General features: G+C 42.9%; 1 protein-coding gene across 1 annotated transcript in view; it reads left to right on the forward strand.

Annotated features, from left to right (window-relative positions):
• LOC138480769 (G-protein coupled receptor 83-like) overlaps positions 1-11,822 on the forward strand; it is a 91,995-nt gene extending 80,173 nt beyond the window's left edge. The window contains exons 3-4 of the mRNA XM_069612514.1: positions 5,939-6,072; positions 10,733-11,822. Coding sequence (XP_069468615.1) covers positions 5,939-6,072; positions 10,733-11,354 — 756 coding nt within the window. The 3' untranslated portion in view covers positions 11,355-11,822. The remainder of the gene's footprint in view (positions 1-5,938; positions 6,073-10,732) is intronic.
• Positions 11,823-18,416: the final 6,594 nt, after the last annotated feature.

Below are 18,416 nucleotides of genomic sequence, written 5' to 3' on the forward strand. Positions count from 1 at the left end.
CACCACTGCATGGTATCCTAGATAAATCTTGTCACCTGGAGGTTAGAATCACAGCTCGACCAAGCTAGCTCTTGAACTGCTACCTCATTGATCGCACTTCAACACACCCAAAATCACCACTTCAACAACCATTGCCCACTGTCTCGAACTGCTGGAGCATCACTCATCAACCAATTTGGCAGGCTAAAGTTCATCACTGCCTAGCCAACTGTAAAGAAATCATTTGGCATCAAGCAACTGCATTCACCCCTACTTGATGCTTACTTGCTACTTGGGCCCACATGATCCAACGTGCCAGAACTGAGCTTGATCCACTCGCATCTATGTTTGACACTGGGCCTGACTTTCTCACAGGTGTTGCCTGTTTTGCTTGATTCTTCTACCCTGCTCCCCCCTCACACCACTAAAGCCTACTTCTGCAGGAGTCTGTCCTAATACATTCTGGTTTCGCCATCACCGTCTTGTGGACAATGCTGGATTTGACTTTTAGGGACTTCATTCATTCATGGTGCGTCACCCTTTCTCAAACTCTCATGATGAACTTCTTTTGCATCTTGTACTCATGGTGGCCCTGAATCATGCTGTTCCCATCTTCATCTTGTATCCTGGCTTGCAACATTATGTGTTACTACTGACTTCTGCAATTGTATTCACTCTCCCCTCTTGCTTCTCCACTCTTTTAACTGCTAACTCTCTGTTCTCTCCTCCTTTCCCTTCTCCCTTTTCCTATCTCCTCCCCTTACTTTCTTCTATGCACTTACTCTATCAGAATTGTCCCTGGACCTAGTATGATAGCAACCTCGTCTGTCTCCTCCTCCCTCCCCTTACTGGTTTTTTCCTCCCCAACCCCCCTCCAGCACTATCTGAAATGTCATCAGGCCTAATATGATAGTCACTTGTTTTGTTCCTCCCCTACCTTTCTGCACCCCTCTCCCTCACCTCTTGTTTTTTTTCCGGCTCTACCAGAAATGTCGTCAGGCCTAGTACGGTAGTCGCCTGTCTGTTTCTATTTCCTTCCCACTCTCCCCTTCCCTTCCTTATCTATGTTTTAACTTGTGCACTATCTGAAATGTCGTCAGGCCGAGTACGATAATTTCACATCCTTACAGTTCATGGCCTGTAAGAATGTCATTGTTTTTTCCCTTGTTCCCTCCCTTGCCTTGAAGCGCTTTGAAACACATGTTGTATAGGCGCTATATAAATAAACTATCATATCATATCATATCACAAGAATTGAATCCAGGTACTGTTGACTCTTAACTTCCTCCTTGGTCTACTTGCACCATAGGAACTGGTTTGGTCATGATTGCTCCTGTTCTCATCCAACATATCCTTTTTGAGGCTGGTGACTTCCCCTACCACCAATGGAACTTAGATCAGAGTGCTAATTTTTGCAGTCGGTTGCATCTTCTATGTCCTTCCTTGGGGGTGGGTCCACCCTTGGGGGTGGGTTTTTGTACAGTATTTTCTAATAATTGTATGTGCAGATTGTATGTTTGATTAAAGTAGATCTATTTTTTTTATAGAACCTTGATTGGACATTCCCTTTATTTTCGAGTGTGATAATGTGTTGTTTGAGTCCCAACGAGTTCATCTTTACACACCTTTAAAGAGCATAGCCTTCCCTTAGCCCACAGTATCACAAAAGGCGAAGGAGCTATATCTCTTAACCTGTCCCTGTTTTACCTTTATGAGTGTTGTGTTTTGGTTTGTAGACGTGTGAGTCCTGGTAGGGCCAATTTACCTCCAACCATATTGGAACGCATGCAGCGCAGAATTCAATGTGTCACTGGTTCTCAGTAATTTGGTCTTCTGCTCTGCCTACAAAATGCATGTGGGATCCTCAGTGTTTTGGCATTGTCATATACCAACACAATGCATGTGCGGTTTTTAGTGCTTTGTCCTTCTCCTCACCTTCAAGTTATCTTGGTGTTTAGTGCTTTGGCCTTCTACACCTACAAAATGTGCATCCGGTTATCAGTGCTTTGGCATTCTCCTATGTCTACAAAATGAATGTAGCCTGAACTGCCCCTGTACCCACATGTCACACCCTCCACCCACACTTCGTGTGTCTTCAACCTCCCCCCAGCAATTCCAAACTAATATTCTTCATTAAAGATCTATTTCTGCACTAACTTAATAGTCCTAATGGTCCCTTCCCTAACAAGCCTGAGCCACTACTCCATCTGGTGGAAGTCCCTCCTGATTGGGGTACAGCCCATAGAACAATTTGTTTGTGCCTTGTCTTTTCTCAATAGAGGGGTTCCCAAATGTTTGGAAATGAAGTAATGTTTCCCAGAGTCTCTAAGTGCAGGACCAGGATCCTAACCTGGGTTACTCTGGTTATTTTGCTTGCAAGAATAACACGTTTCCCCTGCACTATTCTCACAGCCCTCACGTTCTACTTGGACTTTGTATTTAAGGTGTCCGCAGTTTGTTTGAGCAGGGATCCCGTTTTTCTTTTGGTGGCATCACTATGGGCCTCATTACACGGAAGGCGGTGAGCCATGGCGCTATTAGCGCCATGGCTCATGCCGGTAAAATACCGGCACCGCCTTGGCGGAAAGGGGATTTACCCCCCCATTCCAAGGTTGGTGGGGCGGTAAATCCCCCTTCCGCCATTGCCCTTCCCCATTCCCATTTCTGCCCCATAGGGCTCTATGGGAATGGGGAAGGCGCTAATTACGGCACCGCAATTTTGCGGTGCCGTAATTAGCTCCGAGGTCCCTTAGCGGGTTGGTTTTTAACGCCTGCAAAAAGCAGGCGTTACAGCACCAACCCGCTAAGGGACCTCGTAGTAAGGTGGTACTGGTTAACGGTCACCGTTACCATTAACGGTGGCCGTTAACCATTACCGCCTTCCGTGTAATGAGGCCCTATGTGTTTTCGTAAACAAGATCACAAATGGTAAATGCATGTGTCTGAGAAAATACATACAGCAGTGTTTCGCTAGAGAATGCAAATACGCCCTTAAAGTTCCCTAGGTGACAGCTGGCACAGGGGAAGCTATGTTTTGAAAGGATGCAGGGGTGGTCTGATTCTTCAATGATGCCTCGCCATGGCAACATGTTAAAAATGTGTAACCAGCCATATCTAGCCTTTATACGCTGCCACAGGGCTTGCTCACTGGATTCTGGGATGCTCATTGCTACAAAGAAAGCCGTGTTTACACTGAGAATACACTATGTTGCAATTAGCCCTTTGCCTATTCCCTATTTTGCACCTACACCAATTGGTTTATTTTGCGTCCATTTTTCAGATCCCTTGCATAGTAAAGCATCCCTTGTTGGTAGATCATAGTTTGTTGCTACATGCAGGATGGAACGGGCAGTTTCCCGCATCCTGATTTCATCTGGACCGTTCATACATGCTCCAGATTTCACAGATGGGTGCTTCATGAAAGTCTAATATGTGACTGCCTTACCCCAGCCCTACGGTGGTGATAGACTTTCAGCCATAAAATAATTACCCGCAATGACCCTCCTGGAAGCAAACTCAGCAGAAAGAAACTTCACGCACCCCTAATTCATGAATGACTCTTACCCAATGGTATAGTCTTACAATGCACCCTCTCTGTTTTGAATTCCCTATGCTTTATTAATATACACCTCAATACTGCTCAATGTATCGACCTGAGTAGACCCAGGCATGCCTGACAGTTCACTGATTCTGCTGGTTTGACATGAACACGTACAATTTCCTGCATCGACATTGCTAATGTTGTCATCTTAAAAAGGATGAAAGTCTGAGTTGTTCTTACCCAGATTCAAATAATAGCACTTAAAGGTTAAGCAATAATCTATTGTTCATTTTGGTGTGCTGTTATATCTGGATAATATTCACATATACAAAGTACTCCATGAACTCTTGCTAGCCCCACTTTCCAGCCCCATCCCTTCCCCTCCATTTCTCACAACCTTTCTTGCCCTTCCTGCAGTCTTTGAAGTTATTTTGGGTATGTTGTATTTCCAGGAATCAACCCAAACCTGCCCAGATGTCCACCAAACATCGCGGAAGATGTATGGCTCTTAAAGGAGTTTCGACTAGATTCACACTGGAAGAAAAGTCTACAGGAAACTTATAAGACACCTAAACCTCACTTACAGATTTACGCACCCATAGATCCCTTTTCAGAATATGGGGCCAGGTCAAACCAAACGACCAGGCACCCAAAGAGACTTAGGTCCGGCAAAAATGCTCCTACGACTGATCCAGGACACCATCTGCACATTAGTTAAGGGAACATGTCAAGATATCGCTGCTTAGTTACTGCACGGACTGATCCTTGCACATGCTCTCAAAACCACTGAGAGTTAGTCGGGATGCGGAGTCTTGCTTATTTGGTAGATAAGGATGGACTCAAATTGTAGGTCACAGGAGTGTTACTGAATTAAAAAAAGAATAATCATTTGTCAACATTGGCCCCTACATGTAACGTCAAGAGAAGTGAATGTGGGGTGAGCAGTAGAGTTCATGCAGCATGGTATGCAGCATGAAACACTTGTGTATAGGCACTTTATCAATGCCGTATCATATATCATATCATGTAAAATGGTTGACCCCTGGGGCCAGTGCAGAGCTTCAGTGAGTGACACTGAAGCATGACAATGATAAACAATGTAACACAAGAGGCGTGAGAGTCGACAGGAGAACATTGCGTGGTGAGCAAAGACACAAGTCCTTCTAGAGAACGCTGTGGTGCGGCATGCTGAGGTGTGGGACATATGCTGAGTGCTGTGAGAAGCAGCACTGTCGTACATTGGCCCCAGTCCATTAATTAGCACATTCCTCTTCTCAGTATGCATAACAAAAACACTCAAACATGCAGTAGTCCTCCCTCTGCTAAAGAAAGCCTCCCTTGACCCAACTGCCACAGGTAACTTCCGTCAAGCCCCTCAGCTGCCATTCCTAAGCAGGACAATGGAAAAGAACTTTGATGATTAGCAAATGCATGTGGTCAACACTTTGTGGGTCTACTGATGGAACACTAATGTAGCAGAGATTTCCGAAAGTCAGGAGGTGAGTGGGCACTTATAGCAGTAATGACTCAAACATACCGAGTGTAAGGGGTGCACCATTTTAAACACAGAATTAGGCACTTTTTAGCTATGGAATGAATAAAGAAAGACGAGTCATGGAGTTAGAGTCTAATTCCGGTGGGTAATCTAGGCACACGCGTCAAACGTAGCATTACACTTGATGTTGTGATCATCTGTGCGGACTGAGACCACTGGAACTAGGGTGACCAGATGTCTCGGTTTTGATGGGACTGTCCCGGGATTGGGACCTCTGTCCCCCTGTCCCGAGAGTTTTTATGTTTTGAAAATCCTGTCCCGGTTTTGGGCAAAGGGAGATTAACAGTCCTGTTCTTTTTTTATCACAAACAATAATCAACGATATAAACAGTATTGGATGCTAATTATGTCATCATCTTCTGGGGCTTGGAGCCCCCAACGTTCCAGGTACAAGCCTTATGCATTAACTGATTGCAGCACAGAGACAGACTGAGAGGAAAGTATATATTAAGATATGTATTGTCAAACAGACCAAAACACCTTTGTTATTAATATTTACATGTTTTTTTAGTGTGTTATAGTTGAGATGCTCAACATTTTGACACTAAATACCAGTAATTGTCAAGTTCATTGTACAAATATTACAATAAAATACATAATTCAATGAGTATCATGCTTGGTATTTATGTGCTTTTATCAACACTCGAAGCCGCAAAATTTGTATGCATCTACCATGGGAATGGGTCAGGGGAGGTCCGGTCATGGGTGGTGGGGAGTCCCTCTTTTATGTTGTCGGCTGTCCCATTTTTTTGTCTTGAAAATCTGGTCTCCCTAACTAGAGCTGGTGCTATCTGTCCCAGCTAGACTCTGATGCGATGCGCGATCTCCAGCCACGCGCTTAAGATATTCTGCTTTCCTTGCAGGTCATCATGCACCCCCTGAAGCCACGGATGTCCATTGTCAAGGGGGTCATCTGCATTCTCATCATATGGGTGCTGGCCAGCTGCTTCTCGCTGCCACATGCCGTTTACCAGAAGCTCGAACAATTTTGCATCGGGTAAGATAGAGACTACACATTTCACTGTATTCTTGGTCAGCCTTCTCAGTATGTATTTGTTCATATATATCTCAGGTGCTTACTGATTTTTGATTTCACACATTTGAACACTTTCATATCATATCAATGGGGCAGACTAACATGTGCAGTCAAGGTCTGGTTGGATAGCTCGCATGGTAAGGGCTCTTGATATAGAACACCACCTGGGCCACTCAGCCCTTCAGCCTTACGAGGTCAATACACTGAGAACCATTCCATTGATTATAATAACAGCTTTTAGTTGCAATAAGGAAGTTGGCATGAATCCTTATATTAAAACCTGACATTTTTATAATATTCGTCCCACCTTCTGTACCTCACAAAACAGCCATGACATGAGTCATACGCTTTTATGAATTCGCTTAAACTTCTAGTTCTTCTAGTATCACATGTTGGAGGGTAGTTTAGAAGTGGCTGTTCTCACACGGACCAGCTGGCACGAGTTCAGCAAACCTGGGGCCAAATTATCAAAGATTTGCACTGGTGCAAAAAAGTGAGAAAATGCTTTGATAAAGCAAAATGAAGCAGACAGATGTCACAATCCATATTATCTAAACACGTTTGCACTAGGGCAACATTGAATCAGGTGTTTTGGTCTTTATTTGCTGCATACCGTACAAGAAAAGGTGTCTACTACATTTCTACGCAGCAAACACTGCAAATAAAACAGTTTGTTCCAATTTTCCCCGGTGAAAATTATATTAGATGATACCGATTGGGGCTAAACCTGTTTGCTCAATTCTCTATTAATCAAAGCAGCTAAATTGATGCCAAATTAATTTGCTCCATATTTTTTCTATGATAATCTGGTCCCAGGAGCGCGAAAAACTAAGCATTGGAGAACATGTGGAGAGGGAAGCATTGATAGATCAGAGGAGGAGAGACATTTAATTAATAAAAATGAATGGGGGCACAGTGACAGTGAGTAAGGCAAGTAGGGATGGGTTACCGTGACTCTGGGGTACAGTGTGCAGAGAAAAATAATGACAGTGGGGAATCAAAGGGGATTGTAATGGAAATAAACTGATTAGATGCAGAGCAGGGGAGGGACTGAAATTCTGATCCAAATGTGTGATCGGGAACTTAACACAGAGCAGAAAGAGATAGTGGGATGTATGGTTCAAAGGCTGTGATATAGGAATTCAGAGGAAAATGTATGGTACTAAGAGTCCTCTAGAGAATTGGAAAATATAATCGCATCCCCCCAGCCCTCCATCTCTTCCTTGGCGTTCGGTGGAGTGCAGAGTACACTTCAACTTGCCCTTTCTGGGGCACAGGAGATGGAACATCATTTAGGTTTGATCAAACGTTCTGACAATCTCCTTCTAGAGTCCTGCAATTTTCTCAAAGAAAGGCTTGCTGTTTGCTCCCTGTGTAAATGCAAAACACACAGAGGGAGCCTTTTCTGCCTGAACATGATGTGGCAACATCCTTCTGTTATGTTATGTTATCACCTCTTCTATAGTGCACCGGCCACCCAGAGGCATCCTGGCACTCAGGTAGAGATTTAACACCAAGCCAAGGGCGCAGCCATATCGAGATCTAAAAAATACATTATTTCAGTTGACAAGGGTACCTCAGATGGTTTTCAGTAAAGCGAATGGAAAGAGGGAGACTATTCCAAAGAGTGCAGGCCGCAACAGAGCAGGCACGCCCACCAACTCTATTGCGCTGAAACCTAGACACCTGAATAGACAGGGTATTTGCTGAGCAAAGAGATCTGCAGGGACATAGGGAGAACATGTGTCCTGAAGGAACTGCGCATTTTCTCTGACTTCAAGATAATTATCTGAGTTGCCAGTGGCATTTAAAGACTTGCTTTTTTCATATATCCTTGTTTTCTATTTCTTCCTCTACTGTTGCCTGTATGGCCTGCTTGGGTATTTAGGCCAGTGCAACCACCATTCCCATCCCTATTGTGGTGGGGGTCAAGCAAGGCTGCAATCTGGCGCCACACTGTTTAATGTGTACCTATGTGGCATCAATGACATTTGGGTGCAACAAATCAGCTACCCTGCAAGACTAGGCCATTTAAAAATTCATTGGCTTGCATTCGCTGATGATATCGTAATTTTCGATCACACACAAAAAGGCTTGCAAACAAAGTTGTCCCTATTTTGTTTACTGCTCCTCCCATAATCTATCATTCAATGCAGGAAAATCTTATATATTCATATTTAAGTATCTCAAGAGACGTTTTTGCTCCTGGAAGTGGACCATCGGCAGCACCCTTATTCCTTGGGCAACCTCAATTAGATACTTAGGTTACACAATATCCGATTCCAATGCAAATACAATGTGGAAGAATGTGCTGAATGAAAAGTCCAAAATTCTTAGTACCCAAATGCGCATGGTATTCAATAAATACTGCAAGAGTTCCTTACTTCCTCTCTTTGAGTTTTACACCCTCAAAGTTGAGCCGATTATACTTTACGCACTCGACATGTGTTTGGCGGATATAGATCAATTCCTCGACCAACTACAAGGACGCCTATGGAAGGGAGTAATGCGGTTGGCTAATTCCCTGCCTAATGTGGTACTAAGGCAGGAATTGGGTTTAACGTCCTTTTCTGCCCGTTACAACTGGTGGCAACTATCCAATTTGGGAAAAATGCTATTCTCCCTGAAAAATTCTCTGTACGAGGATCTGGGGTTAATGCTAAATGCTGCCAATCCTCCATCTATTGGAAACAAAATGGCCGCATTATTGGCTGATTTAGGCTTGACCCCTGCTGACCTAGAATTTCGGCAAGCGCATGTCAAACTCTGCCTCTTTGCGTACGACTGGAGTAAAACATTAAACACTATCGATAAACTTAAAACCTACAAAGAAACGGACACATTTTCCACAAGTCCCTTACCGCACAAGTCTTATATGTTGCAATTTCCATGCCCTAAAGCAAGAGATCTATACTTGAGGTTTAAAATAAACCAACTGTTAACACTAGATAGAATAAAAAACTGGTCAACGTACACTGTAGCCCTCCTTGGTGATGGTTGTAGATTCTGCAAAGAGCTTTGTATGCAGGAGTCCCTAAAGCATTTGATTACTTATTGTGCATACTTTCAAACAGAACACAAAGAAATATTTGGAATTGAATCAGTGGGAGCCTTGGTTGCTACAAGAGAATGGCTCTGGCTCGCATGCATGTGGAGGAACTCCACTAAAGCCATTTTACGGCTCACGAGATTTCTGTCGATTCTAAACATTGAATTAGAAAAAAAAACCACAAAAAACAGAAACAAGCTGTATTTTCTTTGAAAATGTTGTCTGGGGTTATTTCTCTAATTTAGTGGTTATTTGTCTCTTTGGGGCTCATTGTTTGTGGGGTCAATCACATGCAAGCGATATAAATACTAAGAGCAAATGAGTTATACTACAGGCTTTAAATCTAACAGCTTACATATCTGACTGGTAACTGGAGAAACTATGGTTTAAGCTGAACTTTGTGCTGAGAATATGTTGCTGTCATAGTGCAAAATTACTTGTTGTGATTATGCTATTGTTGAAAGGTAGCCTCCATCAAATGTAGATATTTTATGCAAATGGGGCGAACTGCACACGGGAAAACCTTTAGTTGTTTTAGTTGTTTTATATATTTCTACTGTTGCAAATTGTATGCAAAAATTGTATGTAAAATGATATGATGAACACGAAATAATAATGAAAGTTGTAAAGTTTGTTGAAGAAACTACAAACAATGTTTAAAAAAAAGTTTGAAAAAAAGGATACACATCTGGGTGTATGTGAGTTCAACAAGTTCCATAACATTAAATTAAGCCCTAACAAAGATTACATGGGGGTACGTTCATACTTTCTGTCTGATACCTTAACCATGGCCCACCTCTCCATATCATAGCTACCAATGAGATGCAGTTTTCCAATCTCCCTTAATCTATGTATTATTTTCAAAATTGATCTTTTAAGCCAAAATCAGTGCCTCTTTTTCATGTGAACATGTACAGTATCCTGAGTTCTCTTGATATTTGTTGTCAGGCAGCCTATGTTTTGTGCTGCCGGTCTTCAGATACAGGTGGACCAGCCCATGCCCAGCCTTTTTTAACTTCAGATGTAGGGCCCACCTGGGCAGATCCCAACTCACAGCGTATCTGTCATAGTTTTCTGAAAAGTAATAAGAAACCCCCCACCGTTCATTGGCAGACCAATAATAGGCATCCGGGGACATCAACAGTAATAAGGATGGCATGCTAGGTTCTGCGAATTCCTGTATGTTTGTAAACATCTCTATGTGATGAATAGTCGGGATTAGCAGATTAGTGCGCGGCCAAATTGATCGAAGACGAATTAGTGAAAATTTGTGGGTCGAATTTTGCCACATATATATGTCAACGAAAAAGAAAATCAACCAATTATCCTTTGAGCAATTAGATTAGATGTAATCAACCCAAACCAAATAGTTGGATAGCCATTGTGTTTTTTACACTACACCTCATTCTTCTGTGTTTGCATTATATTCTAACCAGTAGCAAATGAAAATGAGCATCAAATCAAAAATAGATCAATATTTCATTTATTCTGAACAAAAAAAATTGACACTCTCCAAGCATATATGTATTTCTTATTTTAGTGAATTAAGAATTGTTTTCCCTTCCTCTCCAGGGACACCGTCCGGATGGTCTGTCTACACAGCTTTCCTCATCCGCCCGACTTATTTTGGAAATACCTCGACTTAGCCACCTTTGTGCTTTTGTACGTTTTACCACTGCTGGTCATATCTGTCACATACACAACAGTGGCCAAGAAGCTATGGCTTCGTAACGCCATTGGGGACATCACCATGGAGCAGTACTTCGCCCACCGCCGCAAGAAGAAGATGACCCTCAAAATGCTGATGCTGGTGGTGGTGGTCTTCGCCGTCTGTTGGTTCCCGCTGAATTGCTACCTGGTTCTCATGTCCAGCAAGGTCATCAGCACCAACAACGCGCTCTACTTCGCATTCCACTGGTTCGCCATGAGCAGCACCTGCTACAACCCGTTCATCTACTGCTGGCTGAATGAGAGCTTCCGCTCTGAACTCAAGTCTCTCCTGTGTGTGTGCCGACGGAAGAGCATGGCACAGAGCCACGCCCTGCATGCCATCTCGCCTCCGTTCAGGCATGCCTGGGCCGAGAACTGCAACTTCAAAAGAGGCCACCAATCGCAGAGTGCCCAATCAACCTCTAACGCCAACTCAGGGAGGACTGACATTTCCATCGTCGAGCCAATCGTGAATGTGAGCTAAGGCGGCTTTCCATTGCATGTCGAACTAATGTTGTGATTCACAGGGCTTATTTGTACAGACAAGTTGTGACCAAGCAATTTGTATGGCCAATGTTGGGTCTATTTCATTGAATGTTAGTGGATGTCCATCATTCTAGGCTTAAAGCAGGGCAGAGCTGCCTTGGTCAAGTAAATAAGGTTATAGCTGTGATATAAATCACATCCTCCTAAAGGAGAAACAGATGTGAGGTGCTTCTGGGAGCAGGTAAATGCATTGTTTAACAGACCCACAAATGAATAGAGCCACTCCAATCTCATTAGATAATTCTATACGTGCTTAGCACAATGAGAGCACAATAGAATGTTTGTTGTGATTCCGAGGAATCTTACTGCTCGAGCAGAGGAAATGTTTCCACAGAAATGTCAGGTTTCACTAGCACAGCTCTTTGCTTGTACAGGTTGAATACAAAGTAAAATAAAAAATCCAGCTTAAAATAAAAATGAGGATGTTGTATAATTAAACATTTCTTGTAATTAGGATTCAGCGTCTTTTTAAGAAATTGTTATTTCTGCATTGAGGGAGAAGATGTTGGCGATAAGCTGTAAACTTAACAAGCATAATCTTTACAGGTCAACTTTTCAAAAAATGATCTGTACAACTGGCATCCTTATTCTACAGAAGAGAACGTGTTTTTCTTTTTACAAAATGTCTGAAAGTCAAAGTAGTTTACACATTGCATTCATATTACCCAGATCATGTATGACTGGTAGATACTGGTCTTTTTTTAAATGTTTTTAATTTGCTTATGGTTATCAGAACCATCACAAATTGTACATCACATCATACAACATAACCAATCAACTTAAAAGAGAAAAAAAAACATGAGTTCCATTGTAAGAACTTCCCACACAAGTATCTCAGACTTTTCCCGCTCTGTAAAATCAGACATGTCCATTTCATCTGTTCATAGCCCTCTATCTTCTTTTTTTACTTGACTACTTTGTGGCCCATTCTCTGGTGCATTTATCATTCATTTTATGCTCCCACTCTGACAGATCCCTCCCTCTACCCCTCCATTCGGCTTAAGTAAGGAGTTTCAGGGCCTTCAATATTTGAAGCAATGTTCTATTTACCAGTTTCATCTTTATCGAAATCAGTGAAATGTTGTGAGCAGGAGATGCACCAATATGCATTCTTTGCTCAGTGTATGTCCTTCAATGACATTTGTGCACAGCAGAGTGCGAAGGCTGAAGGATACATCCAGCGCGACCATCTTCCTGGCTCACAGCTCTCTGCGCCTTACCTGTGCGAGTCAGAGACCCCGCCACCCTTCGAGCAATGACTCAGCCTATACTGGGTTGGTGGACACTGTTGACAGTTTAACAAAATGACTTCCCCCCTGAGGGAAGTCCATGCTGGATTGTGTAATCGTGTGGTAGGTATATCCACCTTTGGAGTAGGAATGTGCTATTTGTTTTCCTAGTGCAGCATGTGTGTGTGAGAGGGTGGGGGGAGGACTATAATATGTCTTGCTATAGTGCATTTGTCGCCTTTTGTCTCTAGTGGTCTTGCAAGAAACAACGTGGGGCGCTGGGTGGGTCACTGGAAATAGAGAGATCAGAGTAGTTAATGCTATTTGATTGGCTGTTTGAGGTAAGTGAAGAGTTAACTTTACCTGCGTGTTGACGAGCTGTGTGTGGAGTGTGTGCAAGTATGTTTGGGTTTTGGCATTTGACAGGACCGCGGCCATTGCTGGCGTGCGAGGGTTGGTAAAATGCGTGTCTGCTGTGTATCACGCTGCCATGGGGGCGTAGCTGTTTGGCAGGTCGAAGTCCATATCCTGCATTCGGGTGATGGTAGGTGACATGGGTTTGTGGGAGTCGGTGACATTCATTGAGTATAACTACCCATATTACTCAAAGCTGCCCTTAATAACTTCTACACATCACGCTCCCCCTGTATGATATGATAGGTTATTTATAACGCGCTTAATACCCAGCGGTTTCTAATCGCGGACCTGGGGATCGAACCTGTGTTGCTGCGTGTCGACTTGCTTCCAAGGCGAGCGCATTGCCCCTGAGCTATCCTCCCGAGCCCTGTACAAAACATCAACACCACTTACTCGTGTCTGTTCTTTTTCTGTGTTTTTATGTATGTGTGTGGGTGTATTTAAGCATGAAATGTATGTTTGTGTGTGTAAAATCTGTGTTTGTCAATTGAGTACATGGGTCTGTGTTTGTGTTTCAGTGTGTGTTTGTGTGTGTGGGGAGTTGTGACAAATTGACTTCTGCCCTGCAAGAGTACATGGATGAATGCAGGCTAAAGAGCCCAATCAGACCTCACACGCTATAAATGAAGAGCCAACATAATCAAAAAGGTAAAACAGAGTCAATTATGAGATATACGTCCTTTGCCTTTTGTGGTAACGTGGACAGAGGGAAGGCTATACTCTCGCGAGCGATGAGATTGTGGCTAAGCAGCAACCCACACAGCAAAATGTAACAGTCTAAAATAATGGAACTTCCATTCAAGATTGAATACAAATGTATTATTTAATCAAAAGAAAGAACACAGAACATGCAAAGATAGAAAATATGCAGCAGTCTGGGTAATGAGAGAGGGGGAGATACGATCATTAAAAGATCACTATGTTCACAAAGGATATGTCATGAGGTTTCAAAATAGATTAAAAGTACCTACCCAGTCTCTAGAGCCTAAAGATTGACCAGGGCAGAAATGAGTCAATAATACCATTGCAAATGTCTTGGTTGTTCGACAACATCGTACAAAGCTATTCTGCGTGGTTCACGGGTTCTCCTCGATTTGAGGATGCTGCAATCGTGATGTATTGGCAGCAAGCTGGCATAGAGTTGGGTCAATTGGAAGGTAGCTGCAGCCTCAAAGCATATACTCAATCTGTATGATAACGTGGTAACAGGTTTGTTTGGTGGTCAAGGCTCGATGGCTGTCAAGTGGGTACTAGGATGTGCAGGTGAGATGATTCAATGCAGAGACTCGGAGGTCACTGTTTGGGAGAACCATGATAGGGTCAATTGACTTACAAGAGTGGTGATGGTGAAGCTGGTTTTACAATTGGTGACTTGAGCAATGCAAGGCATACTTCATTGGTTTAAGCCGAGGCAATGACACACTTCAACTGGCGCTGTGCTACGGTGAACTGAGTCAAACAGCAAACAGCGGAATGCAGAATGATGAATCTCAAAGGCAGCCACAAAGGGTCCTGCAGGATCAGTGGACACATGCTCGAAAACACAGTGATGTCGGCTGCTTGGGTTTTTAGGAGCTGTGAGTCCCACTCAAGGGTCTCAAGGGTCAAGGCTAGTCCTTTTCCTGGACTCCCAAACACGTAGGAGGATGGCACCTTCAGGCATCGTGCAGACTCGGTCCAGCAGCACAGTTCACCTCCTATGGTCCCTGTGGATGATAAGGAGACAGAGCGTACCTATGCCTTGGAACACATGCCTTCATTTCACAACTGGAGCACTTAAGAAAGGGCTGCTCACTCAACAGGGTCCAGTAAAATCTTCTTCTAGGGTTAGATTCCAGTGATGAATTCCAAGATGAATCAAAGAAGTGGTGGCAGGCCCCTTCTTTTAAAAGTAAATGTCAAGAGGTGATTGAACTAAAGCTAGCCTGCTTTAGAGGTCCAATCCCCGCTCATGTAAGACATGGAACTAGCCCTTCTGATATCACACCCAAAGTGCTTTGCTTTGCTCTAGAGGAAGTGGAGGGAACAGGAAGCATCGAGTGACAGCTCCTGCAAGCTCCCCCAGAGAGCACAACCGCCCCCTCAATAGAATCAAATGCCTTTAGAAATGCAGCAGCTGTCCCTGTTGAATGGGTATTACCTGATTTTACAAAACAACACAGCGAGGAAATCCCCCAAGTCTACAGTTCTGCCAGTGGGCAGTGGGAGCCTTGTCTGGAACAAATCCACACAACCCTTCCAAAGCTGAACATGGCCCACAAATCTGGCACATGCGTGATCTTATTTGAAGGTTTCTGGCATAACTATGAGAGATACTGGCCACCATACCCTAAATCAGATATGGTTTATATTTCCAGTTTAACGTGCCACCAGGACAGAATCCTCAGATTTATGCAGTTTGTGGAACATGTGTGCATATCTCAAATACAGCCTTTGCACCATAGAGACGTGGCTGTCACTGCAGCTGTCAAGTAGGCACCTGTGACATGAACCTGCTCTCTGCCACTTGGAGTGTAGATGCTGCAAATCAGGATACTGATGAAGTACAAAACAGATACATGCTAAGCTTTTGACATGGAGCCTAAGAAAGGGGAATCTGACCAGCAGATTACTCTCTCAGAGATGGAACTACCTCTATCGTTTTATTATTTAATAAAATAAAAAAATAGGTAGGGTTTCGACAGATGGCAAATCATCACATGAGTGTGTGTGTGGGATAGACATATTGGGGTGCAGTATGTATATAACATAAATGTAAATGAGAAACATGTAATATCATATGCTGAAAGGTTGCTATGTGTACATAGTTATGGCCTTATAGAAAAAAAATACATTTTTAGATCAAAGCCTTCAAGTGATTATTTCTGCTAAAGCAACACATGATTGAAGATGCACACAGTTTCAGTTTACAGATATAGGTATTGGCAGCCGCAGCCCGTTTGTGGTTTGCAGGGCTCTCATCATTTCAATGGAAGGTGATCCCATGATAACATGTCTCACCCCCGTCGTATTGTTGAGTTTCCAAAATCAAATCTTTTTACAGGGGGCATTTAAAGGCCCATGGATGTCCACCTTCCCCCAATTATTTTATCCAAAGAGAGAGAGAGCAAAAATGTATAAACAGAAATAAAGTTTTAGTTTAGGAAAGAGACCTTATGTATGGTGATATCAGGTAGTGCTCAACATAATAATCTTTTTATTTTTTTATTTTTGCAAACATTTTTTAAAGCCGTTATCTGCACAGAATATCATGCAATCTTGTCTGGGACCTTTGGGATGTGTATATATATATCAGTAAAAAAAAACTTTGTTAAAGGGACGTTATGGTTAAGCTGTGCTACTAAAAACCAATGAAATTCAGTTAAAAAACTTTGTTAAAGGGACGTTATGGTTCAAAGTAAAACCGAAAAACCCCGAAGTTCGCTAGTTATGGTAAGCTAAGTAACCATAACACGCGCCACCACCGTGCACTGCTAAGATTAACACTCATGACATCAAAGATGACACAGGAATTGGACAAAAAGTGGCAGAGGGGAAGAACATATGGAGTCCTACTCATCGGAATTTTACATCCACTAAGATCCACCCGTATCCACACGAATATGGATGAATTTGTCTTAGCAGTGGAACTGGAACTTCCTGGAAAAGACATAGTGGAGCAAATACTGTTGATTAACATATATAATCCTCCTGAATCTTCCCACAAAGATCATATCCAGGAAGCCTGTCATGATCTGTTGATTGACTGGATGACAGATGTAAAGAAAAATCTGGTAATATTTGCTGCTGACTTTAACTGCCATTTAATTGGAGATGTGAGCACAAGTAACAATGCCCTGTAGAAGAGTATAGGCAAGATGAGACATGCAGATGCAAACTCTGAATGATTATTATCGCTCAACTTCTTCAAGTCATGGAATTTTGAAATCCTAAATAGTAGAACCGCCAGTGACTACCCGGGACAACCAACATGGGGTAATACCAAATCCAGAACCACATTGGATCACATTTATGTCAGCCTCTCTATGGCCACTTGGGTCACGGACATGAAGATTAATGACAATGATTGGAGTGATCATGCAACTCTTACACTCACATTCAATTACATGGTACAGCACGTACAGAACAGACCCTTGGGAGAGCTGAAGACGAACCATTCGCCTAATATTCGCTGGTCCGATAAAAACATCAAAAGAACTGCACAATATACAATTGATAAGTCAAACATGGGTCGTGCTGAGCTTCTTGTTATGACTAGCAATGAGATTGGATTACATCATTCTTGTATTGTCAAGCAACTGTTAAAACAAATATGTTGGCCCCTGAAGTTAAGTCTACTAACGTATTTGACATTGAAATCAGAGACGCTAAACAAATCCTAAGAGCAGATCTGAGAAAGCTGCGTAAAGCATCCATCACATGGAACAATTATTTGAATCTAAGCAAGAAACTGAAAAACGCTTACAAAGTATGGCTCAGGCAGAAACGTTACACAACTAAATTACTTAAATGGCAAAAAACAGTTCAAACACTCTGCACAGGGAACTCTCGATCTATATGGGGACTGCTGAGCATGGCACAGGGAGATACCAACAACACATCGTCTAACCCAATTGGTATAGTCCAGTGGGAGGAATTCCTGAAAACCCGCAACCACACAGCCCATGACAAGTTCCAGGAGAGGAATATTGCCCCTTTTAAGGTGACAGTTGAATCACTGATTGCCAGGATAAAAATGCTTAAAACATTGAGAGCTCCTGGGCCTAATGGCCTAGCAAATGTTATCCTAAAGAGTAATCCAGAATACTGGGCAGAAGTACTTGAGATACTATTAGAAAAGATCCTGAACGAGGGGTGTATTCCGGAATCCTAGCAGACAGCAACCTTGGTCCCTGTCGATAAGAGGGGAGTCCGCAGGGACCCTGGTAACTATTGTCTATTATCCATGTTGGACTGCACGGGCAAATTATTCGCAGCGTACCTACTACATGAGTTACAAACATGGGCAGAAAGAGAAAAGATTTTAGACCGATTTCAATGCGGTTTTAGGGGCGGATATTCCACAACACACAACCTGGTTGTAATGGATATCCTTTGTAATAAGGCCAGAACAGCAGGTAATCCGCCCCTATATGCTCTGTTTATTGACTCTAAGGCTGCCTTTGACCTAGTTCCCAGGGAGTTACTGTGGTCTAAACTCAAGAATTTGGGTTGCCCCAAAGGAATACTACACTACCTCCAACTTCTACATCATAATACTACAGTCTCCCAGAAGTTAGACTCCAAGGAGAACATGACCAACAAGATCAGACAAAATCGTGGAGTAAAACAAGGCTGTGTTACGGCACCAATAT

Source organism: Ambystoma mexicanum, chromosome 5p, assembly GCF_040938575.1.
Source record: "Ambystoma mexicanum isolate Mex_15411 chromosome 5p, UKY_AmexF1_1, whole genome shotgun sequence".
NCBI classification, from domain to species: domain Eukaryota; kingdom Metazoa; phylum Chordata; class Amphibia; order Caudata; family Ambystomatidae; genus Ambystoma; species Ambystoma mexicanum.